This window comes from Hyperoodon ampullatus (assembly GCF_949752795.1).
Source record: "Hyperoodon ampullatus genome assembly, chromosome: 3".
NCBI classification, from domain to species: Eukaryota; Metazoa; Chordata; class Mammalia; order Artiodactyla; family Ziphiidae; genus Hyperoodon; species Hyperoodon ampullatus.
The window spans coordinates 8,787,226-8,812,463 of NC_136916.1; the positions used below are offsets into that span (position 1 = coordinate 8,787,226).

General features: G+C 43.8%; 1 protein-coding gene across 4 annotated transcripts; it reads left to right on the forward strand.

The window, feature by feature from the left end:
- Positions 1-743: 743 nt before the first annotated feature.
- SEPHS1 (selenophosphate synthetase 1) lies at positions 744-24,714 on the forward strand (the record flags this gene model as incomplete). 4 transcript variants are annotated; one of them, XM_079700506.1, is made up of 9 exons in its annotated part: positions 744-936; positions 5,333-5,371; positions 5,471-5,574; positions 7,414-7,521; positions 8,397-8,551; positions 11,934-12,024; positions 13,990-14,089; positions 22,658-22,870; positions 24,427-24,714. In XM_079700506.1, the coding sequence occupies 9 exons, from the start codon at positions 744-746 to the stop codon at positions 24,639-24,641; spliced, it is 1,218 nt and encodes a 405-aa protein (XP_079556632.1). In that variant the 3' UTR covers positions 24,642-24,714. The 4 variants fall into 4 exon arrangements, with proteins under 4 accessions (XP_079556632.1, XP_079556633.1, XP_079556635.1 ...); XM_079700507.1 differs by lacking the exon at positions 5,333-5,371; XM_079700509.1 differs by lacking the exons at positions 5,333-5,371; positions 22,658-22,870.
- Between the last annotated feature and the right edge of the window lie 524 nt (positions 24,715-25,238).

The window sequence follows — 25,238 nt, forward strand, 5'->3', positions numbered from 1 at the left end:
TCACTTTAGCCAGGGCATTTAATTTCTAAACCATAGTACTTCCTGGTTGATAGGTGAAGTGACTAGTTTTCCTGTAATGCTGCCGGCTAGAAGAACGTTTGGGACTTTTTACTCAAGATGGCACTGTGTCCTGTAAGTCAGCTGGCCCAGTTCCGTCTTCCTTGCAGCCCCTCAGAGCCACCATTGTAACAACACAGACATCAGATCTCCTTCCACAGAATATGTCTCTAATGGTACAGTCACCTTTTTTTTTTTTTTTTTTTTTTTTGCGGTACGCGGGCCTCTCACTGTTGTGGCCTCTCCCGTTGCGGAGCGCAGGCTCCGGACGCGCAGGCTCAGCGGCCATGGCTCACGGGTCCAGCCGCTCCGCGGCATTTGGGATCTTCCCGGACCGGGGCACGAACCCGTATCCCCTGCATCAGCAGGCGGACTCAACCACTGTGCCACCAGGGAAGGCCACAGTCACCTTTTAAAATGACTTCTTCTAGCTTATGCATCACTGTGACCAACGATTGTGGTCCCAGATGGCTGCTTCCCTGTGGTCTTGGTGATTGCAGCCCTTTTCATGTTTACTTTTCACTGTCCTGTATTCACTCACTAGATTCTTGGCGGGTACTGGTAAGAAGAACTCTTTTAATGGTGTCTTTGTGTTTCGGTGCTACCCAGGTGGATCTGTAAAGAAACCAGCCGCGTAGGAGAGGGAGGGGAGGAACCCAGCGGTGAGGTGTGTGCGCCCGAGAACCATGTCTGCGCGGGAGTCCTTTAACCCGGAAAGTTATGAATTGGACAAGAGCTTCCGGTTAACCAGATTCACTGAACTGAAGGGCACCGGCTGCAAAGTGCCCCAAGATGTCCTGCAGAAATTGCTGGAATCCTTACAGGAGAACCACTTCCAAGAAGATGAGCAGTTTCTTGGAGCAGTTATGCCAAGGCTTGGTATGTGAACCGCTGTTTCTTTCATATTTCCCTGAGTAGAGCATCTTGGCTGCAATGTAGTCAGTGAGTCAAAAACTAGATTTCTCCTCTCATGTTGCCTTTTTTTTAAGTTTCTGCAAGAAGGATTCAAAGAGCAAAGCAATGGTAACTGTTACCTTATTGTAACTTATTTGGAGGAATTACTTGAAAAACATGAAGAAATGTGCTCTAACCATTTTTAAACTGTTACTATGTGATTGAGACAATTGTATTACAGTAAAAGCATTTTTTATTAAATCAGAGTAGGAAAGGTGTCGTGCAGGACACCTTTAGAGAGCAGTGCCTGGGTTGGGGGGAACTCGGGGTTCCTGTGCAGCAGGCATTGTTTGAAAAGCTCCCATGGGGAGGAGGGAGACGCAGCAGGTGAGAACACTGGACGGGGTCTGGACCCCAGGACGGCATCTGGACTTGAGAGCCGTGTTTCCTTGACCCAGTTCCTGCTGTCATTAGTGGTTTGCCTTTTCTCAAACACAGAGCTCAGAAAGAAATTCTAGGCTACTGGGATGCTGTTTGTTAGCTTCTCTTGTGTGCTTTGTTAAGTACATGATGCAAGACTGTGATCACTTTGCCTTTTGAGTGTTTGACATGTATTCTAGGAGTTTGTGGGTGTTTTGTAGTTACGGTGTATGAGTTGATCAGCTTTCTTACATAAGGTTTTAATTGCATTTCTTTTATGGTCACGTTCTGTCTTACAACATTGGTTTTGAACCTAGGGTACTCCTTTCTTTCCTGATGTATAAAGCAGATAAACGCAGAGTTGCTTTGGGTAGGAAAGGAAAATTCACACCCTGCACTCTCGGGGCCTGTAGGGCTTGCAGGAGCTCAGTTAGAAAATCGTCCTTATCTAGCTGATGTCTCAGCGTGGAGAAATACCACATGAATGGGGTAGAGTGGATGTCAGCTTGCTTGTCAAGAAATGAGAACATACTGAGAAAGCTCTTAGATAACTTTGTCGGGAAGGATAAGCTACCGAATGGGCAAAGACAAATGCAGTCAAAACCTCATGGATAAAGTAATCATTCCCCTCTGTAACCGCCCCCGTTGACTTATTGAGCACTCCATGGAGCTCAGGAAGGCCGGGTAACCTGTTCCCTGTCACTTGGTGGGGGTCAGGGACTGGCATCCACATCTTCCAATTCCTCCGCCCACCATGCTGCTTGTCATCTGGTTTTTAAGTCCAGACGTGTTCATGGGGAGAGGAGCTGCGTCAGCTGTAACTCAGCAGTGGCAAAAGGGGACAGATGTCGACAGCAAGGGTACAGGCAGGAGAAAGAGAAAGAAATGTTACTCTAAGTTCGTAACCCTCCTGAACCTCAGTTTTCCCATCTGTAAAATGGGGTAATAATACTGTTTGCAACTGTTGTGAGTACCAGAAATTATCTGTGTATGTATGTATATGCACCATGTGCATCTGTACCCATGTACATAATACTTGTGTATGTATGTATATATGTATGTTTATATAATGTATACACACAAGTCTGTTGACCTGTTTTTTAAAATTTTTTTCTAAAAGAGTATCATATTTCCTGGATTCTAAGGATGAACCGTAACAGTTGTTAAATATACACTTTTATTAAATGTATTCTAACTAAAGAAATGTTAAGATAAATGTGTCTTAGTACTTGGTACCTCTGTTGCCTGATGCTTAAGAGCTGCCATGTGTTGACTGATGGCTGCTGGCAGTGGGGGTAGAGTGATGATTTGGGGTTTTTTAAATTTATTTTTGATGGATAGTTTCAGTCTTGCTGAAACCTAGAATTCCCCGTCACCGCCCACTGATGATTACATACACCTTGCTCGGTCTGGTATTTGAGGCTCCCTCTACTCTAGCATTTACCTGCCCTCTGCCTGTACTGTCCCTCTCTCTCTCAACTTGATACCCTCGTTTGCAAGGCCCATGGCCTGTCCCATTCTCACCCTCTCTCTCTTCCTTTCTTGAAATTTGGTAGGTGATTTGTAGACCAGTCACTACAGACCAGTGCCGTCCCAAACAAAGATGAGGTGAGCCACCTGTGTCATTTAAAATTTTCTAGTACAGATAGTTCCATTAAAAAAAAAAAAAAGAATCAGGGGAATTGAATTCTAATATATTTTATTTAACCCAGTATATAAAAACTATAATTTCAATACATAATTAATATAAAACATTGCTAACAAGACGTTGGTTTTTCTCGGTACTAAGTGTTTAAAATCGAGTGTGTGCACTTGCAGCGCATGTCACTTTGGAATCGCCCCATCTCACATGCTCGGTAACCGCATGTGGCTGGTGGTTCCCACATGGACAGCCCTTGACCCTCCTTCTAACACGGAGTGGTGTCCTGGTGGAGAGAGAGAGGACTCGTAGGTGATGGAAGCTTCTTGTCAGCCCCAGGAGCGTGCTGGGGAGTCATGGTTCACACGCTGTGATGCTGGGTGTCAAGAGAAATTAACTGCTTTGCAAATCAAAAAGATTGAATTCCAGTTTAAGATTCCCACATTACAAAACATTTAAAGCTAACTTTCAGCAACTCTTTTTAGTGTCTCTTTCAGTAGTCCTATAGTTTATATGAAAATCTAAAAGAAAACAGTATTTCTTCCCTCTTTTCCAAAGTGAATGGTAATAGACTTGGAACACCCAGTTGTTGGAATGATCAGTTTGGGGGAGCAGTCAATATGAGTTTAATTGTGGTTCTTGCCCTGTTTCCTCTTGAGTGCTGTAGAACATCGCTAGAGGGCATTTCTGCATACATGCATCGCTGAGCTGAATTATCACACAGTTTCTGATCACTGGTAATGAGCGTTCCATTGTCACAAATTTGTGAGACTTGCCATTCTGAAGCAAAGTCCTCCATTCCCTAACTGGATCTTCCACCAAGAGTTTCTGCTTTGCCATCTGGCGTAGTAATAAAAAATCAGCCTGCCTTCACAGAGTGATCTTTCACTAAACTCGATTTTATTTTAGTGTCAGTAATAATGGATCAGGACTTGACACGGTGCTGGGGTAGTTGTGAAAGAAAGCCACACGTAGTCCTCTCTGTGTGACTCGGGTGTGATTTATTCTCATTGCGTTTGAAATTCTGAATCGAGAAGGTAACATCTACCTGCTTCCTTTCGCACTTCATGGGATTTGTCCTTTGCTCTTGGCCATTGGGCTGCAAGGTTGAAATACTTCCTAAGGGCCAGAGGGCATCCTCTTGAGAGAGGTGAGTGTAGGAAAGCACTCCATTAGGCTTACCTGGTGAAAGGCCAGTCTGAATTTGAAGTGTTTGCATTACAGGTGGTTTTCTTTTTTTAATGTAGCCTGCAGTAGCTAGTCTTGACTGTTTCTAAACTGATTTCGGGAAAAGGGAACTGTTTCTAATTAGCCCATCAGTTGTCTGTGTTATCTTTCTAAATGTTTAGAAACAATTTTTAATAAGTTGAAATATATCCCATAGGCTTGTTAAGCAAATTTTTCTTTCCCTGCTCATTAAGTTAGTAGAGGTGACATAAGTTTCTCATGAGTGGAATGCATGGAATTTTAAGGTTTCTTGGGAGCCACAGTGTTTATGTACATGCTTGACTGGAGTCAATGAATACTTGTTCTAGCATTTGTCCTTTTCTTTCTTTCTTCTTTCCTTCCTTCCTTCCTTTCTTTCTCTTTCTTTCTCCCTTCCTTCCTTCCTTTCTTATTTTTGTCATTTTTGACTAAAATGTAGTATAATAGCATTTTTAAATTTTATTTATTTATTTATGGCTGCGTTGGGTCTTTGTTGCTGGGCACAGGCTTCCTCTAGTTGTGGCGAGCGGGGGCTCCTCCTCGTTGCGGTGCGTGGGCTTCTCACTGCGGCGGCTTCTCTTGTTGCGGAGCACAGGCTCTAGGCGCGCAGGCTTCAGTAGTTGTGGCATGTGGGCTCTATAGTTGTGGCTCACGGGCTCTAGAGCGCAGGCTCAGTAGTTGTGGCGCACAGACTTAGTTGTTCTGCGGCATGTGGGATCTTCCCGGGCCAGGGCTCGAACCCGTGTCCCCTGCATTGGTAGGCGGATTCTTAACCACTGCGCCACCAGGGAAGCCCTATAATAGCATTTTATATGTGTAACATATTTTACAGATTTTCTGTTGGAAAAACAGCATCATGCCCAAAGATATACTCCTAAGTAACTATGGAGAAGACAACCCAAGTTCCATTCGTGCTGTTCTCATCTTTACAGAGATTCTGTATGGTGCCAGTCACATGATACAGTAACACAAAGGAAAATTTCTGTTCAAGGCATCATTAAAGTCTAAAAATTGTACCGTGTTGAAGTTGAGTCTTCACGACTAACAAATTGTGTTCTCATTTTCTATCTTAAGCTAGTTTTGTTTCACGTTTATTTCAGTTACGCTTCTTGATAGGAAACACGTTGCTCTGTTGGCTGCGAGCAGTGTTCGTAAGTGTCTTATGCAAAACCCTCCTGTTCAGAACACTGCAGATACAAAATGACATGGCTCTTCCTGTTGACTTTTGGATGATGATGACCCCCATCTTTGCAGGCATTGGGATGGATACCTGTGTCATTCCTTTGAGGCACGGCGGTCTTTCCTTGGTCCAAACCACAGATTACATTTATCCCATCGTCGATGACCCTTACATGATGGTAAGTGTACCCGACGTGTTTTTACATCTGGAACTGCTTACTCGTTTGGTTTTGGGTGGTGGCTGGGGTTTTGTTATTCTTGTGTGGGTTTTTTTGTTTTCGTTCTACACAGATTGCTCTCATCCTTCCCCTGCCCTGACTCCCGTGGTTGTGGATCTGATCTGGTCGACCCCTTGCTCACACTTGGCACCGTGCATGAGGCAGGCAGTTAAGGTGGACGGGGGGCGTCCCCTGCTGCTTTCGTACCTGCCTATGTGTCTGTGGCAGAACACCTGTGGCCTGTTAAGCGTGTCTGTTGACTGATGTGTTTGTAGTTTTCTTCTTTATTTCCTTGTACTTTTGTTTCTTTGACATTTGCAAACGCCACACTCCTGTGTTTCACCGTCCTCTGTAATAGGATTGATCCTAGATGTCTCTGTCCAGAAAGAAAGAGCTTAGCATCTCATCACCATTAAACCTGACCGTTTATCCTGATTCTGGTCCTTCCCCTCCCTGTGTCTTAGTCCACTGTGTAGCGTGTGCATCTGCCTACTGATCACGCTCTGCTCCGACACCCCCTCCTGCTCATGGCAGGGTTGCTGCCAGCAGCCCCGCCTTCTTCCCAGCTGGACCCTCCACCCTGGCAGCTGGGAGGAGCCGATGAAGAGACTGGCAGCATCCTATCATTAGAAAGTGCCGGAGGCCCTTCCTTGTGCCAGGGGCACTGGGATCGAGCCCCGCACGTAGGGGCTGAGGCTGGGAGGCCTGAAGGTGGGGAGGGAGCGCTCACCTCTTCGGGTCCCCGCGACAAGCACGCACGCTCCCAGAAACCTGTTTCTCGCCCCTCCTCTGGCGCAGCGGTCCTGAGAGCCTGTGCACGCCGCTCCCCTGGTGTCCCACCTGTCCGGGGGCCCGGGGGGCTAGGACCGGAGTTCACCCTCTGACAGCATCTCGTAGAAGGACCCGAGCACCCACGCAGAAGGCGCAGCAGATCGCTGCAGCCCGAGCCTGGGGTTGGCGCCTCCCGGCTGCCGACCGCGCTGCGCTGTTACCTCGAGTGAGTCACAGGAGGTGATCAGGCTCCCTGCCGACCTGCCAGGAGGTCGTGAGACAACATAAACAGGCAATGAAACGGCCGCTGGAAGTGACAGTAACTTGTGGTTTGATTACCCTTATGTCAGAAAGAAAAATGGGTCGTTTTCTCCTTTACTGTCTGGAGAAAGGCAACTTTAAAAATTTTTTTAAATGTCTGTTGGCGGTAGAAAATCTTTATTACCACATTTCTGTTGAGTACTGTTTCAGAGTTCCTCAATAAAACCTTATAGTTTACTGGGAAATGCTTCCCTTTGTCTTTAGAAAACAATCTGATTTCAGGCCTAGGTGTCGTTTATTTTCTCTGTCTTTTTGTTTCTCAACCAAGATGATTTTCCTGTTTATCTCGTACAAGAAGCTCCCCAAACTTCTCCGTCTAGGTATATAAAACCCATCTTCTCTATAACCCATAGAGGTGACATGTTTAAGGATCTGCTTGGGAGAAGCGGCGGCTCCACATCTTCTTTAGCACAGTTGTTTCCCAGCACTTTCACTCCGGCTCCTCTGAGACCAAGCACTCCAAGCTTTTCCCCGACATCTCCCACTCCGTTGCGCACCCGAATAAATTGCAGACTTCTCCCTAAAGTTTAGAACGGGAAAGAACCTGGGGACGATGGGTGCTGCACGAGAAAGGAGAGGTGGTAACGGGAAACCCCGAGAGTGGTTCTGTGATGGAGGAAAGGCGGAGAGTCTGTGAAGCACGGAGCCGAGGACCACGTCCCGGCAAGTCCCCCTGTGGTACCTGCTCACGTCTCCCCTCTCTTCCAGGGCAGGATAGCCTGTGCCAACGTCCTCAGCGACCTCTACGCCATGGGGGTCACAGAATGCGACAACATGCTGATGCTCCTTGGAATCAGCAATAAGATGACCGACAGGGTAAGCAGCAGCCGGTCCGGCCGCATCCTCGGCCCCGGCTGTGGTCCTGTCACTTGTCTGGTTGGCCCTCCTTCCCCGCCGTGAAGTCAGGCTGTCCACGTCCCACCCGCCCTCTGCTTTTTGGCAGTTAGCAGCGAAGTAGAATAGGCTGGGCTCTTCGTGTCTCCATCCCCACCCGCTGCTTCCGCTTCTCTCTCCTGGGCGAACTGAAGCCAGCATGTTTGCGCGCGTGTGTTGTGGTGACATTTAGGCCACAGTAACAGTACCTCCGGGCCAGGCATCTGCCTCTTCGGCCGCGGTTGGCTGGTGACGTGGACGGCGGTGGGGCTGGGGTGCCCTGTGCTCCCTGTGCTCACCCGCTGGCATCTGTGGCCTCGCTGCCTGACCCTCTCCTTGGCCCAGAGGTGAACTCCTGTTTAGATTATTTTTGACAGGTAATTGGTTTCGTCCCCGCCAGAAGTTTGCCCTGCGCGTAGGACTGAGCGTTCAGCAGGCCCTTCTCTGCCCTCACAGCGTGCTCTCGGGCCACTGCTTGTACACAGACACCTGGAGCGGGCGCGTGGGCACACGTTAGCTGGTCACGGGATGGTTAAGGACCGTTCAGAGAGCTGGCTCAGGTACAGGGCAGCCCTGTGCACCCAGCTGTTCCGGTGTTTACTCCTCTGTCGTCTGGGCTACATTCGCGTTGTGACCTAGAGCCTCTTCCAACTTTTGATAAAAGGGCTCCCATGTGAACTGTTCCCTGCCCCTTCTGTAAACCCTCAGGGCTTCCTGTAAGGGTTTTATGATCTTTTTATAACTACAGGGGTAGACTCTCTTTTCTGGGTTTTGAACTGAATGATGTGACTTTTAATTTGTGTCCTTTTAAACCGTAGGAAAGGGATAAAGTGATGCCCCTAATTATACAGGGTTTTAAAGATGCAGCAGAGGAGGCCGGAACATCTGTAACCGGCGGCCAAACAGTGCTAAATCCCTGGATTGTTTTAGGAGGTGTGGCTACAACTGTCTGCCAGCCCAACGAATTTATCATGTAAGTTGATTTTGGTTTCATGTCCCCTGGCCAGGTTCTGTCTCTCTCTCTCTCTCTTTTTTAAAAAATATATTTATTGAGATACTAATTCACATACCATACAGTTCACTTACTTAAAGTGTTTATAAATTCAGTGGTCTTTGGTATAGTCACAGGGTTTTGCAACCCTCACTAGAGTCGACTTCACGACACTTTTATTGCCCCAGCGAGAAACTCCATCCACCCCCTCGGCTGTCACACCCCACCGCCAGCCCCCATCTCCATCTCCCATCTCCATCCCGGCTTCTTTCACTTCACAGAATATTTGCATAATCTTTTTAAGGTGCATCCATTTTGTAGCATGTATCAGTACCTCATTCCTTTTTATAAAAAAGTTTTAGATTTTTTTTACTGAAGTATAATTCATATAACAAAATTTCACATAACATGAAATTTAGCATTTTAAAGTACGCAATTCATTGGCTTTTAGTATTCACGAAGTTGTGCAACCATCACCACTATCCAATTCCAGAACATTTCCGTCTCCCCAAGAAAGAAACCTTGTGTCCACAGCAGCCACTCCCAACTCCCTCCTCTCCCATCCCCTGGAAGCCACAGATCTACTGTCTGTCTCATGGATTTGCCTGTTTTAGACATTTCATATAAATGGAATCATGCAACATGTTTTATGTCTGGCTTCTTTCACTTAGCATGTTTTTAGGGTTCATCCATGTTGCATGTGTGTCACTACTTCATTCCTTTTTATGGGTGAATAACATTCCATTGTATGGACAGACCACAGTTTATTCATCCAGTCATAGGTCATGGACCGTTGAGTTATTTCCACCTGTGGTGAGTGATGCTGCTGTAAACATCGTGTGCAAGTTTTTTTGTGTGGATATACATTCCAATGCCCTGGGGTAGATACCTAAGAATTACTGGGTCATGTGGTAACTATTTAACTTGAGGAACAAACTAAGGCAGCTGCACCATTTTACCTCCCCACAGCCATGGATGGGACCCTGATGTCTCCACATCCTCACCAGGACTTGTTTTACTGTCTTTTTGGTAATAGCTGTCTTAGTGGGTATGAGGTGATATCTCACCGGGTTTTGATTTGCATTTCCCTGGTGGCCAATGCTATGAGCATCTTTTCTTGTGCCCTCTGGCTATTTCTAGATCCTTGGAGAAGTTTCTCTCTTAACAGAAGTTGGCCCTTTTCGTGCTTGATGTCTTATTAAGAAAAGCCACCTTGTCCTATTCTCAGAGGAAGCAAAAGCTCCACTTGTTTTATCTGATTTTGTGAGCAGGCACTGTGTGCAGAATTCCAGGGGTGTGAACGGCCCTGCGGTGCAGAATCCCTCACCTGCCCTCAGTCATCAGGGTCCCTTCTTGAGGCAGACACTTTTACCAGTCTTGGATATTTTTAACCAAGTAACTCTTGACATTCAGATTATCTTCAGTTATGTTGACATGACACATAGTACTCCAATGCATAGATCATCTTGCATGTGTGACTCTTGGTAAGAAATTTTTCAGAATGGAATTGCTGGGTCCATTGCCTGTGCACCATAATTCTGACCGATGTCTTCAGTTTGCCCTTCATAGAGGCTCCACCAGCAATGGGTGAGAGTGCTGGCTTGCCCCATCCTAACTAGCACAGCCTGGTGACAGCCTCCTTGGTCTCTGCCTTACTCCTGAGAGTAAGGGTGAGTGCCATTTTCATGTATTCATGTCTTTGGTCCATTTTTTGACTGATGGGTACGTCCGTGTTAAGGGTCTTGCCTTTTACCTACATCCAGGTTTTATTTTCCTATGTTTTATGTTGGTGGTTCTCAAACTTTCCACTCAGATGGGACAAGAGAACTTGCACCTGTCTCACCCATTCCAGCTTTCCCACAGAAAAGGAACCCAGCTGTAGTCAAAAAACGAGAGAGGAAAAAAATAATAAAACAGGCTTCAGTGAATTTTTTGTCAACAGCATGTATGCTTACTTTGTAAAATAAGAATGCACCCATGCAGGTGATTCTGTTTTGTAAAAGACTGCCCACAAACTTAAAAATAACCCAGCAATTTTATCCTACTTCACTTGCTGATACAAATTTGTAGGTTGCACATAACCACTGACGCACAAGAGCACACATCAGCTCTCAAGTACAGCTGAGTCAGAATTGAAAGGCATTTATGTCTTAAGGTCCTGTTTTTGGAAAATGAGTTTCTGGTATATCCTCCCAGAATTAATATTTTTCAAAGCTAACAGTGGATATAGATATTACAGGATGAGTCGAGGAGCTAGTTGTTGATTTTTAAGTCTGTGCCCCTGGCTTTTTAATTGACCTGTATGAGTATTTGAGTTGTTTGCTGTCAGGGGACGGGATGGCTGTGTGGACAGCTCCTTGAACTTGGACAAGAAAGACATGAGTGCTAGACCCATGTCCTGGTCGTGAGGATACAAGTGAGATGGGAGTTTTGTCTGTCTGCTTTTAGGGCTGCCTTTTTTTTAGTATTTGCCTTCTGTCTTTAAGACAGGGACCAACCAGGGACCCTGTGTACCAAGTAGGAAACTTTTTGGTCATAACTCTGAGTTTGAAACATTGATGCTGAAATCACCAAAACATTAGACCCACACATTCTAGCCAAATCCCACATCCTGAGAAATCCCACCTGCATCTCTATCATATAAGTGATTGTAAAAAAAAAAAGAAAGAGAGAGAGAGGGAAAGAAAGAGAGGAGAGAGAGAAAGGAAGGAAGGAAAGGGAGGGAGGAAGGAAGGAAAGAAAGAAAAAGAACAACAGTTTTTGTTCCAGAAGCCTTGTTGCCTCAGAACCCTGGTGGATCTGTGTTGAAAAGTACACAAGAGGGCTTCCCTGGTGGCGCAGTGGTTGAGAGTCCGCCTGCCGATGTAGGGGACACGGGTTTGTGCCCCGGTCCGGGAAGATCCCACATGCCGCGGAGCTGCTGGGCCCGTGAGCCATGGCCGCTGAGCCTGCGCGTCTGGAGCCTGTGCTCCGCAACGGGAGAGGCCACAAGAGTAAGAGGCCCGCGTACCGCAAAAAAGGAAAAAGAAAAAGAATAAAGTACACAAGAGCATGGATGAATCAGGGCCTGATGAGGCCTTTGAAGACTAAGCGATTTGCTTTTTTGGGAAACTGATAAGTCACTGGCCTAAGTGTTGTCGAAGTCCGTGGCCTCCTCACTTTTCATTTAATGTTTTGTTCGTCAGTCATCCTAGTAGTAAACGACAAAGCTCTAATACATGGCATTAGTTGGCTTAAATATAAGTGAGTGTTTGCAAACACACATGTGGTTTTACCAGCCTTTTCTTTCTCCTGTTTAACCGACAATGATGAACTTATCTCCTCGGTTGACTTGACAAGGACCTGCCTGTGCTCTCTTCTTCAGGCCAGATAACGCAGTGCCAGGCGATGTGCTCGTGCTGACCAAGCCCTTGGGGACGCAGGTGGCTGTGGCCGTGCACCAATGGCTGGACATTGTGAGTGACCTTCACCTTCCGGTTTCAGCAGTGTAGTTTCTAAAATAAGCTCTTCTAGTTTTAGTACCAGGGAGTGTGCTGTCCATCCAGGCCTTCAGAAATCCCGGGAATTGTCCCTATTCTTTTATTAGATCCAGTTTTCCTGTATTGAACGCTTGAAGTAGGTAATCCCCTGCTCGGGGTTCAGAGATAATCCATAACAAGAATTTGGGGGACAGTGAGTGCGGTTTATCTGTTCATTTGGTGCTGAGATGGGTGTGTCTTTCATACTTAAACATCACTAAAAAATAATACAGAGGAGGCAGTTCCCTGGCGGTCCAGTGGTTAGGACTCCTCACTTTCACTGCCGAGGGCCCAGGTTCAATCCCTGGTCGGGAACTAAGATCCCGCAAGCCACGCGACAGGGCCAAAATAATAATAATACAGAGGAGAATGTGTGCAAGGTTTGATATTTGAGGTATAAATAAGGCCAGGCTTATTGACAGTTTAAATTATTTTAGTCATGAGTTTTTTGGTCATTTCTGGTTGCTTGTTTTGTCTTTTTAAGCTAATTAGTAACTCAGAACATTTTGATAAATAATTATGTCGTGAAGAAAGCATCTAGAATATGAAGATATTTATCCTGAGTCACTTTTCAAGTGAGCTATGATCAGTTGTTCTTCATTTAAGACTTTTCATTGCCATAACAACTCAAAAATTAATATGATTGTGGTCTGTTCTCACATATCTCAATGCTTTTAATTTCTACAACTGTCATCTGAAACCATCAGTCCTGAGAAGCAATTGAAAAAGAACAATTTTATGTTATTCATCAACCAGGTATATCTTAGCTTGACAAACAGAGCAGAGAAAATCTCTTAAGGAGGCCGCATTCTTTAGTTATTTTTCCCTTCTCATCCAGTGAGGATGGGGAGATTTCCCATTAGGTGTGATCACCTGTGAGTCAGACCACAGGGCTTTTATAGGGCAGTGATCCAGAGGTGCTTTCCAATACGACTGCCCAGGTGAGGCAGAGGGGGTCCAGGAGGAGGGGCTCTGGGATCCTTCTGTTTGTCCCACCCCCAACTTGACACTGCCTTTGCTTTTTTTTAACGAGTTTCTTAAAGATGCTCAGAATTGAAAAAAGCAAGTTTCAAAGACAAAGTAACAGCACAATACCCTTTCATAAAGGTTGGAAGCAACCCAAGCGTATTATTGTTTGGGCATCTATACGTACGAGGATACTATTTTTTGAAACGCAGGGAAATGACAAGTATAAAATTCAGAATCATTGTTACCTCTGGGGGAGAGATGGGGGCAGGGGGATAAGGGAGGGACGCAGAGATAGACTTAAGTTACTTGTTGGGCAGTAGATGTTGGGTATTACCAAGAAAGGAACAAACGCACAAATGCTGGCTATTAAAATGGACCGTGATGACTGTGTGTCATGAACTCAGCATCGTGACGCCAGGTCCTTTGAAAGTCAGACTGAGGAAGAAGGGGGAAGACGGCAGTCTTTGAGAGGATGTGCTTTGTGGTCACCCATGCCGTCCTCATAGCTGATACAGTTGAAGTTGTTTCCCATTCATTTGTCCCTCAAGAGGACTTGATCCCGGAACTCAGGGCAAGTCAGTAAGAGTATAAATTACATGAAAAATGAAAGCCATCCGCTTACTAGGGGAGATGGAGAAGAGAACCCAAGGACATTCAAAACTGTCTTGCTGGTTTCAAGTTTCCAGTACGCTGCAGTGTTTGACTACAGAGGTGTGGCTGAGGACAGAGAAGATGCCAGATGATATATCTAATGGCCACCTAAAGCAGTAGTCACGGGGGGAAGAGTTAGAAAGCTTAACATTGTGTGCAGAATTAAGGAAGCAGAACTCCCCAGAAGATGGCTAAGGAAAAAATATGCTCTTTCAGCGGTTAGAAACAAGACTGATCACGTTTTTTCTCTCTTTGCTCCCTCACCTGTGTTCCTGTCATTAGCCTGAGAAGTGGAATAAAATCAAGCTGGTGGTCACCCAGGAGGATGTGGAGCTGGCGTACCAGGAGGCGATGATGAACATGGCCAGGCTCAACAGGACAGGTGCGTCCAGGGCTCGCCTCGCAGGGGTTGGCCAGCTTTCTGAGCAGGGCCAGGACGGGAGACACTTTAGGCTTTGTGGGCCACAGACAGTCTCAGTTGCATTGATTTTCTTTCCCCCCCCGCCATGACTCTTTGAACACGTTTTTTTTAAAAAAAAAACAGAAAACAAAAAACCAGAATACATTCTTAGCTGGAGGAACTGGCCATGGGCCAGGTTGGGCCAGTGACTGCAGAGCCCCCTCTGTCGGTGCCTGGAGCCCCGGTGGGACTCCAGCTATGTCGCATGTTCTTGACAGAAGCGTGGGGTAAATGTGACTGACCTTAGAGGAAGTAAACGGCTGGCCACTGGCCTGAACTGTGCGCTAGGTCAGGTGGTGAGGCCATGAGCGTTTGTCCCCAGCCACTCCTCTCTGACCTGTGCGTCTGGAGTTCTCCAGGGCACTGTGCCTGTGCCAGCATCTGTGTCCCCTCTGGCTTAGAATCGCTCACCATGGGGACAGTGCCAGGCACCGGGGAGAAGCAGAGAAGTATGGATGAAGTCATCAGTTCACTGTCTGAATCTATGAAATGGAGAGCTGAGGTCACGTTTTCTCTCTGTTGCTTCCAATTCTACGTTCCTGTGATTACAGGCAGCACTGAACTCTGTACCCCAAGAAAAATAGAAAAGAAATGTATACAGCATGTTTTCAGAAATACTTGACTGACTTATTAAAATGTTAACCTTGTCATATTTTTAATTCCCAGATTTGTGTACATAAATGAGTAATGACACTCATGCCATAGTTTTTTCTTGACATTTCATTTCTAGTTCTAGCTTCTTAATACTGATTAGAAAGTAATAATAATAATAGTGGTTACCATTGATTTGGTAGTTATTATGTACCAGGAACCTGACATATTTTCTCATTTAATTCTTCTGACAACCTTATCAAGGTAGCTACTATTATTCTCATTTCACAGGGAGGTTAAGTAACTTGCTCGAGGTCACACAGCTAATCGATGGGGACCTAGGATTTGAAGCCAGATACGCTTTTAATGCTTTGAAACTACTGCTTATAATGCCTTTAAATGTTATATTCTATCCTTTTCTTAATGATTTAGTAAGAAATCAAGGCCATCTCCACAGTCTTTGTGCATAGTAATTGAACCAGTACTTTGTACTATGCTAAGAATCTTAAAAGTAGTGTAAAATAAAACAGGAAAAGTTCAGGAAACGGCCAGAATTCATCTTCTGGGAAGCAGCAAGACTTGCCAAGGGACTCACTTGATGCAGTTTAAGCATCTTACAGTGGATTTTTATTAGCGTTCATACCTGTATAGAAAGCACCAGGTATATTTTATAATTAAGAAGGAAGCCCTTGTTGGGTGTCTTTGAAGTCCTAACCTCTAACCAGCCAGAGGAACCCTTTCTGGAAAAGCATCTGTGTGGGTCGCTGTGTACAGAGGATTTGGAAGCAAACCAGCATTTAGAATGTGAGCTCCAGGAGGGCAGGGAGCTCTGTTTCGTTCACTGCAGTGTCCACGGCACTTAGAAGGGTGAAGGCCACACCACAGGGGTCACTAAATCTGGATGGAACGAGTGACCTCTGTGCTAGCCTTTCTTCTTGGTGCTTCATGGACATCTTTTTAACAATCCTGTGAATTGGATCCTGTTTTTCCTCCTTTGGCTGAAAAGAAATACATGTAAGAAATACACGCAGGTCTATTCTCAAACCCAAATCTGTCCAACTTTATAAAGGCTACTGTTTCTCCCACTTGTTCTATCTACATAAGCCTGTGATAGAAATTGGTACAGTTTTATTCTGGAAATATCAGTTTTCTTCCTCGTCATTAATTGCATGTTGTATTTAAGGACCTGGGTTTGGCTTGTGTGGCATCCTATTTTAGAACTTTGAAGATACTTGAAGACGAAGTTCTAGACGAAGTTCAAAAATCTTATCCTAAAAAAAGTCCCTGTTTATTTAGTTACTCAGGGTTCCCTGAACCAGCAGTCAGAAACCTCATCCCTCTCATTCTACAACTTACCACAAATGACTCTGAACCCAATATATGTAATACTTAAGCCACGAAGTCTTCAATTATTTAAAAAGAAGAAATTTGACTGTTGAACAGGGGATCTCAAAAGATCTTCTCTGAAACTCTGATTTTAAAGTCACTTTAAAGTGTGAAAAGAGGGCTTCCCTGGTGTTGCAGTGGTTAAGAACCCACCTGCAAGTGCAGGGGACATGGGTTTGAGCCCTGGTCCGGGAAGATCCCACATGCCGCGGAGCAACTAAGCCCGTGCGCCACGACTACTGAGCCTGAACTCTAGAGCCCACAAGCCACAACTCCTGAGCCCGTGTGCCACAACTACTGAAGCCTGCACACCTAGAGCCCATGCTTCACAAGAGAAGCCACTGCAATGAGAAGCCCTCGCACCGCAACAAAGACCCAATGCAACCAAAAAATAAATAAATAATTAATTAATTTTAAAAAATTAAAAAAATAAAATGTGAAAAGAGATTTTTTTCCAGCATCTGCCTTTCCCACCTTCTTTATTAAAAATTTTTATTAGATACTGAGTTGATACAAAAGTTACTTTATAAAATATGTGCAGGGCTTAAGGAACAGCAGTACAGTACCCATGTGTCTACCATCTCATGTGAGAAAGAGAACCTGGCCTTATAAGCCCCAAGGGGCCCCTCCCACACCCAGCTCGGGAAAAGGGGCGACGCTATTCTGAATCTAATGTTTATTCTCATGTGTTTTAAACTCTCTTTGCCACATAGCCTTGTACCCTTAAGCAATAAGTTAGTTTTGCATTTTTTGCTTTATTAAATCATACCTGTGTCTGTTATTTTATTTTATTTTTTGCTGTTTTGTACACTGTTTAATATTCCTGAGTGTCATCCCTGGTGTGTGTAGCTGTATTTCTGCTGTATAATCTTCCACTCCATGACTGACTGCTGCTGAGAACTTCTGGTGCACATGTGTAGGAAAGAGGGCAGTACTGCCTCAGCTTTTCTAGAAGGTGCTAAATGATTCCCAGAGTGGTAGTATACCACACTTTTTGAGAGTATGCTACATTTTAAAGATTCTTTAATATGTTTTCTCTTCCTGTTTATTTTCTATAGTTTTTCTACTGTAAAAAAAAGAAAATCATGCTAACTATAGAAAAGTTTTCAGAAAATGAAAAAAAAAAGGAGAGAAAAAACATTGTTCATAATCCCACCAGCCAAAAACAGCTTCTGTTAATATTTTTATGTATTTTCCCAGGATTTTTTTCCTTTGGTTGGTTGGTGGTTTACTGTTGTCTTATTGTTGACGTTGTAAACTAATGGTTAGTGTACATTTTACTTATATTCGGAATTTGCTTTTATTCATTTAATATCACTAAATTCTTTTTTCCATATTATATAACCCTAGTATACACATAATGTTTAATGGCCAGATGTCCTACCAGAGTGGTATACCATAACTAAATTACTTTTTGCCTACTTTTGAACAATTTATTTTGAGGTCAAATTTTTTAATAATTTTTTTTCCTGCATTCCAGGAGTATTTCTTTGGCAATATTCAACATTAAGTTGAATTGTAATTATTTAATTCTGTGTTCTCAGATGTTCTCATCACTTACAACCAAGGCTTTTCATTCGTACTTCTCTTCCTGTGCCGTTCAAAATATCTGAGGAGTCTTTTTCCTTTTTTTGGTCCTTCAAATTAAGTAGCTTAACAATAAGAAAGTAATTTGTAATGGATTTATTTTTACCCACGTGGGTTATTAGTTTGTTTATAATTTGAGCATTTAAGATTCCCCATCCTTAAGTTGTAGACATTGTTGGTAGGGATACAGTATGGCAGAACACTTATGCAGGAGTGTTTGGTCATATGTAGCAAAATTCTGTGTACATTTATTTTGACCCAGAAGTCCCACTTCTATGCGTCTGTCCCAGAGCTACAGTGGCCAAAGTATGAAATGACATGTGTACAAGGCTATTCATTGAAGCACTGTTTATAACTGCAAAAGAAGGAAACAGTCCAAATGTCCATCACTAGGTGACTGATTGTATTATCTCATCTCCATGCACAGAGGAATACTATACAGCTATGAAAAGGAACAAGAAAGCTTTATTACTAGGGAGCTATCTCTAGGATATGGCCAGATGAAAAAAGCAAAGGACAGCATGTATGTAGTATGCTACATTTTTGTATGTTCATAAATGAATATGAAGTAATAATATGTATTTTATACTTTCAAAAAGAAACAATGGAAAAAATAACTCATTAATACAAATTGTTACATATAAGAGGGAATAGGGAGGAAGCAGACCCTCTCTGAACATGCTTTGTTTTGTAAGTTTGACTTGGAAATAAATGTTTTATATAGTTTTCTATACTTAAAAGTTAAATTAAAAGAGCGTATTTTACAAATCCGAACCAAATTTTTTTAAGGCCGTTCAACATATTTCTAAGTTAGTGGCAAAGTCACATGAAGAATTATTTCAAATCGCTTTGAGCCTGGTAGTTTCAGGGCACATCCTCAGAACAAAAATCCACAAAAATATTTCATTGTCATCAGTGGGTTTGTGTTTGTGAGAATGTTGGTATAGTAAGATAAAGCAAATAAGTTAATGTAGTTAGGAACAAAGATTTTAAGAATAAGAGAGAAGTAGTAAGATCAAAGAAGCTAAGTGTAATCTTTAATTCGGAATTATCAGTGTGAACTCAGGATTTTTTTTTTTCTGTAAAAATGTTTATTTCCGTGCCTATTGAAAAGGCCTAGAAGTAGTGATAACCAGCAGGCCTCAAGTCCGAGTGCCCAGATTCTGTTCGGAAAGTTAATGTTCTCCACTAAAAAGTGCCAGGACTCCCTGGGGAAATGGCAGATTCCAGTTTGGGGACAGGAAGTACAGAAGCTAAGCCTGGACTTCCTGTGCCTGAAAGTGGTGGCACTGTCAGCGACTAGTGGGGTCGTGTCACTTCCCCACAGCTTGAAGGGGCTCCCACCCGTCACAGTGGAGAGGGGGGTGCAGTTTGAGTATCAAAGACAAGAGTGACCATATCAAGTATCTAAACAAATGATAATTAAAACTGTTTTGGTCACCTTTGAAAGTTGCTAGGGCACCAACTTCTTCTGAAATAAAAGGAATCAACCCCTTATTTTACCTGTTTTATATGGAGTGTATTTCAGGGAAACCAGATTTTCTAAAAAATTCTTTATAGACGTCACATCTCATAAACACAGGAAAAATGATGGAATTACAAAGTTGCCATTTTTGCCGCTCCCTTGATTTAATGAACCTCAACAGCAAACATCAGTGGCTGCTAAAACCTTTTGGTGAAAGGTTCTCATTGAGATATTCCCCACCCCCATGAAGTATTCTTGCCAGCAAAAAATGAACCTGAGTCTCTTGGAGCCTTGGTCCTAAACACCCGTACAGGAAGTCAGGAAGGTGGTGGAACATGTCAGCATCGGGGAAGACCACCACATCCGTAATGCAGGAGATGCTACAGGAAAAAATGGCTAGGTTTCCACAAATAAATGACATGGGGGGAAAAGGAGGGGAAACTGTTAAAAATTAAAAAGTTTAAGAGAGAACAATCAAATGTAGCATTAATTTTGTGGGTGTGATAATGATACTGTGGCTGTTACACGTTTTTTTATCTTTTAGAGGCACACACGGAAATACTGTATTTATAGGCGAAGTGATATGATTGGGGTTGGCTTTAAAGTTGCCCACGCCCCGGACCCTCCACATCCCCCAACAAGTGGGCAGGAGTAGGTGCGGCCCCAGAAGAAAGGTGGTGATGGTTGACGCGGGGTCTTGTTGGGTACGTGGGAGTTCGTTGTGGGCTGCTACTCTCTCTACTTTGTGTTGCGTTGAAATTTCCGTAGTAAAAATTAGCAACAGTAATTCCCCACACAGGGAAGAAGTGGTAGTCAGTGCCTCAAAAATTGAATCCCTCTTACTGACTGTAGGACTCAGTGGGTCCTCTTGTCTACTATGGTCCTCAAAGCTTGGGAAGAGCTGAAGTGCAGGTCTTGGCTTTGTTAAATGTCATCGGCTGCCCCACTGCACCAGGTGCAGGTGTGTTAATAGGATGGGCCGTCCTAGTTGCTTTTCTAGCACCATGGACTAGAAGGGTCGATTCTCCTCTCTGCATATGTCGTTGAGATTGCACCGAAGTAAAAGAGATCTTGGTCTAAAGAGAGGAAATGTACCCCAAAAAAAGGCATTCACCCCAGAGTACTTCTGTAAACACAGGGCATATTTCATTCCAAGATTAGCCTTTCCGTTACTTTCCCCCCTAAAATGAAATACTTTGGTGTGACTCTAAAATAAATATGTACAAGCTCTATATGAGGAAAACTACAAAACTGGTGAAAAAAATTAAAGGTTAAATAAATGGAGGTATTCCACGCACATGGATAGGAGGACTCAACAGTATCAAGATGTCAGTTCTTCCCAACTATAGGAGTAATGCAATCCCAAGTAAAATTCCAGCAAGTTATTTTGTGAGTATCAACAAACTCATTCTGAAGTTTATATGGAGAAGCAGCGGACCCAGAACAGGCAACACAGTGATGAAGAAGAGCAGGTTGGAGGAGTGACACTTCCCAACTTCAAGACTTCATATGAAGCTGCAGACATCAAGACAGTATGGTATTAGTGAAAAAAGAGACAGATAGATCAATGGAACAGAATAAAGAGCCCAGAAATAGGCCCGCATAAGTATAGTTGAACTGCTCTTTGACAAAGGAGCAAAGGTAATTTAATGGAGAAAGGATAATCTTTTCAACAAATGGTGCTGGGAAAACTACACATCCACAGGCAAAAAATGAATCTAGACACAGGTCTTAAACCCTTCATAAAAATTAACTCAAAATGGATTGCAGACCTAAATGTAAAATGCAAGACTGTTAAACTCCTAGAAGATAACGTAGAAGAAAATTTAGGTGACCTTGAATTTGGTGATGACTACTAAGATAACACCAGCACTATCCATAAAAGAAAAAATTGACAAGTTGGACTTCATTAATATAAAAAAACTTCTCGGTGAAAGAGAGAGAGGATGAAAAGACAAGCCACAGACTAGGAGAAAATCTAAATCTTCACAAAACACGTCTGATGAAGGACTGATAATCCAGAATATACAAAGAACTCTCAAGACCCAACAATAAGAAAATCCAGTTAAAAGGGAAAAAGATCTGAACAGGCACCTCACCAAAGAAGGTATACAGATGGCAAATAATCATATGAAAAGATGCTCCACATCATATGTCACTAGGGAATTACAAATTAAAACAGGATACTACCCCACGTCTACTAGAATGGCTAAAATCCAGAACACCAAATGCTGGTGAGTATGTGGAACAATAAGAACTCATTGATTGCTGGTGGGAATGCAAAATGGTACAGCCACTTTGGAAGAGAGGTTGGCAGTTTCTTACAAAACTAAATCTACTAATATGATCCAGCAGTTGTGCTCCTTGGTATTTACCCAAATGAATTGAAAACTTCTGTCCACCCAAAAACCTGCACACGGATGTCTGTTGCAGTTTTATTTATAATTGCCAAAACTTGGAAGCAACCAACAAGTCCTTCAGTAGGTGGTGAACATATAAATAAACTGGTCCATCCAGACAGTGGTATTGTTCAGTGCTAAAAAGAAGTGAGCTATCAAGCCATGAGAAGATACGGAGAAACCTAAAGTACACATTACTAAGTGAAAGAAATCAATCCGAAAAGACCAAATATTGTGTGATTCCAACTCTCTGACATTCTGGAAAAGGCAAAACTATGGAGACAGTAAAAAGATCCGGGGTTTCCAGGGGTTGGAGGAATGGGTGAAAAGGTGGAACATGGAATTTCTAGGGCAGTGAAAATACTCTATGATACTCTAATGATGGATACACGTGATCATACATTTGCCGACACCCATAGACTGTACAACATCAAGAGTGAACCCCAGTGTAAACTGAACTGGAGTTAGTAATAACGTATCAGTACTGATTCATCACAGCACCACACTGATGCTGGGTGTTAATGCAGGAGGAATGGGGCTGGGGGGCACCGTACGGCAGCTTCCTGCACTTCTGCTCAATTTTCTCTAACCCTAAGACTACTCCAAAAAATAAAGTGTTTTATTTTTTTAATTAAAAAATAAAAAAGAGATTAACCTTTTAGACATCAGGAAAGTACCTTGAATTTAGGTCAGACAGTCTTAAAAGATCTTGTTCTTTGATTTTAGGAGAGTTAGATAGGTTTACCTTTTGAGATAGCATTGAGATATTGAGATAGCATTTGAGATAGTTGAGATGGCATTTCCTCTCTACAGATATTTTAGTTTACTGGGAATTTACTGTTGGTTGAACCTGCTGTTCTGAGTGGTTCAAACTGAACTAAGAAACCACCTTTCAGAATTTCACTCCAGGTTTTGTTGATTTCACTTTCATGTTATGCTGTTGCCGACCGATTAGGAGTTCTGAGATCAAAGCATATGTAAGAGTTTGAGTTGAGGAAGGGTGTTTTCTCGGGGTCTCCATTCACGACACCAGATGATAAAGGCTCCTCTGTCCTCTGGCAGCGGCGGGACTTATGCACACATTCAACGCCCACGCGGCCACCGACATCACGGGCTTCGGGATCCTGGGCCACGCACAGAACCTGGCCAAGCAGCAGAGGAATGAGGTGTCCTTTGTGATTCACAACCTCCCAGTCCTGGCCAAGATGGCAGCCGTGAGCAAGGCCTGCGGGAACATGTTTGGCCTCATGCACGGGACCTGCCCAGAGACATCAGGTACCAGGGCCGCAGGCCGGGTTGAGGGTTAAGCAGGGAGGCCAGTGGGATGTCCCCGAGGAGGAGGAAGCCAGGTCCAGGAGCTGGACACCACCCAACCCCACGTGAGGTTTTGGCTGCAAGGCTTCTCAGCCCCCTGCAGCATCTCCTGCCATCCTGCTTGTGATGAGCAGTGTCATTTTCAGTCCAGTGTTTGTGTCTGGTGATGGGATGGGAGGGAGGGAGGGCGGATATGGGGAAAATAGGTCAGCATTCAGTTTCCATTGACAACTCAGCATTTTAAATAACCCATGTACCCATAGGTTACATTGAAGAGCCTGTATTTTTTCCTTGCAAAAAAAAGTCTAAAATTGCTGTTTTGAGATGAAATAGTATACTGTGTACCATTTTTTTTCTCTCTTCTTTTTACCTGGATCTCTGTTTCATCTTTTCAGCCTCCCCCCGCCACAACCCTCGTTTCTCCCCCTAGTTTCTTTTACTTCTTATTTTATTTTTTCTATAACTCAGTAGTTTCCCTACCCTGGTAAAACAGTTGAATCATCTGGGCATTAAGAAAAATACCCATGCGTAGACTAGACCCCTAGGAAACCTAATTAAGTCAGTGTGGGGTGGGCCTGGTTGTGAGAAATTCTGACCCCCAGAGGCCAAGACCACAAAGCCCCACCCACGCACCAGCCCTTTAGGGGGGCCTGGGGTCTCTGGTGGGCCTCTCATGGCAGCAGAGAGGATCCTGCCACTTCCTGGCCTCGAAATAGATACGAAATCCATTTCCTAGAAATAAGCTCCACAAGGGCAACTGGATTGCTAGTAGAACAGCTCCTGCTACCTGGAGGGCATGGAATCAGTTGGAATAAACTAACGAATATTCCCAACTAATGCAACCTGTCTCTTTTCAAATATGAGAAGTTTTTCCTTTTTTGTGAAAGTGTAGTATATCTTTTTTCCTGATTTGTGTTTCTTCTACTTACAAATGTATGAAATACTCTGGCCTAGCTACTCAAGTACCAATGAAGATTTCTTTTCATATATCTTACATTTTTTCCATTTTGAAGATAATGACAGAACCAGTGACAGAACCCAGATACTTTGAGGCACGCACACTTTCTTCCTGACCTTAATTTTTAAATTGAAAAAGTATATATATACCAAAAGCCTCTTTTTTTGTAAAATGAGGACTCCATGTAGAGAATCAAATAGAAAAGGAGAAGTTCTCTCTTGTTTTTAAATAATCCTTTCAGCGCAGCCTGGAAAAGATAGCCTCCGCGTACATTACTGAGCCTCAAACACCTCACTCCTACCTCCACAGCGTCAGACGATTCTCAGGTGGGGCGTTTTCATGATTTAAAGTTTGTTGTGTGTGTTTTGAAATACAGTAGGAGCTGACCAAGGGGCTGCTTAATGACTCCGCAGTGTGGAAGGGGTGAAGGCAGTGCAACCGCCTTCTTCGTAGAATGTAGCTCAGTGCGGACGTTTTCTAGAGAGATAGTGGCAGGGAGACTGCAGACACAGCATCACGGTTAACGGTCATCCTTTTTTCTTTTTTTTCCCTTTGCCAGGAGGCCTTCTAATCTGTTTACCGCGTGAGCAAGCAGCTCGGTTCTGCGCAGAGATAAAGTCCCCCAAATACGGTGAAGGCCACCAAGCATGGATTATTGGGATCGTGGAGAAGGGTAACCGCACGGCCAGGATCATCGACAAACCCCGGATCATCGAGGTCGCGCCACAGGTGGCCACCCAGAATGTGAACCCCACACCTGGTGCCACCTCTTAATCTAGGCCGAGGCAGCTGTGTGGTTTTGTTTTTAAATAGCTCTATTTCCTCTATCATCATTTCAATTAAAGACTATAAACAACAATGAAAAAAATCTCATTGTGTCTACACATCTGGTGACCTTAGGTCGATTTGTGAGTGGATGCAATTAATCAAATAAAATCCATTGCCTTTTTTTCCCGTTACATTAACTGAAGATGCACCTAATCTTGAGGCAGCTTCTGAGTTGAGAATTATATTGTTATCCAATACTGTTGATTCATTTTGAATCTTTAGACACTTATCTCTTGCCGAGTAGGCTCTTTTTAAAGGTGCTTTCACGTAGCACAGACATTACCCACTGTAGTGTCAAATAGCAGTTTGTGTCTTTTCATTTTGTGTATATTTATCATTATCAGTCTGATCCTTTTTGAAGCGTCTGGAATGGTATTCTGGAAAGACAGAATTGGTGAGTGAGTGACAAAATGGTATCCCAGTAGCGAGAGGGTTGCATGAGTCCTTTGAGTCTTCTAATTCCATAGCATCTCTTTGACCCAAGAGTGCATTCAGTTAAACCAGGCAAGTGCTTAACTCTGCATGGGAAGCACTTTGAAGACA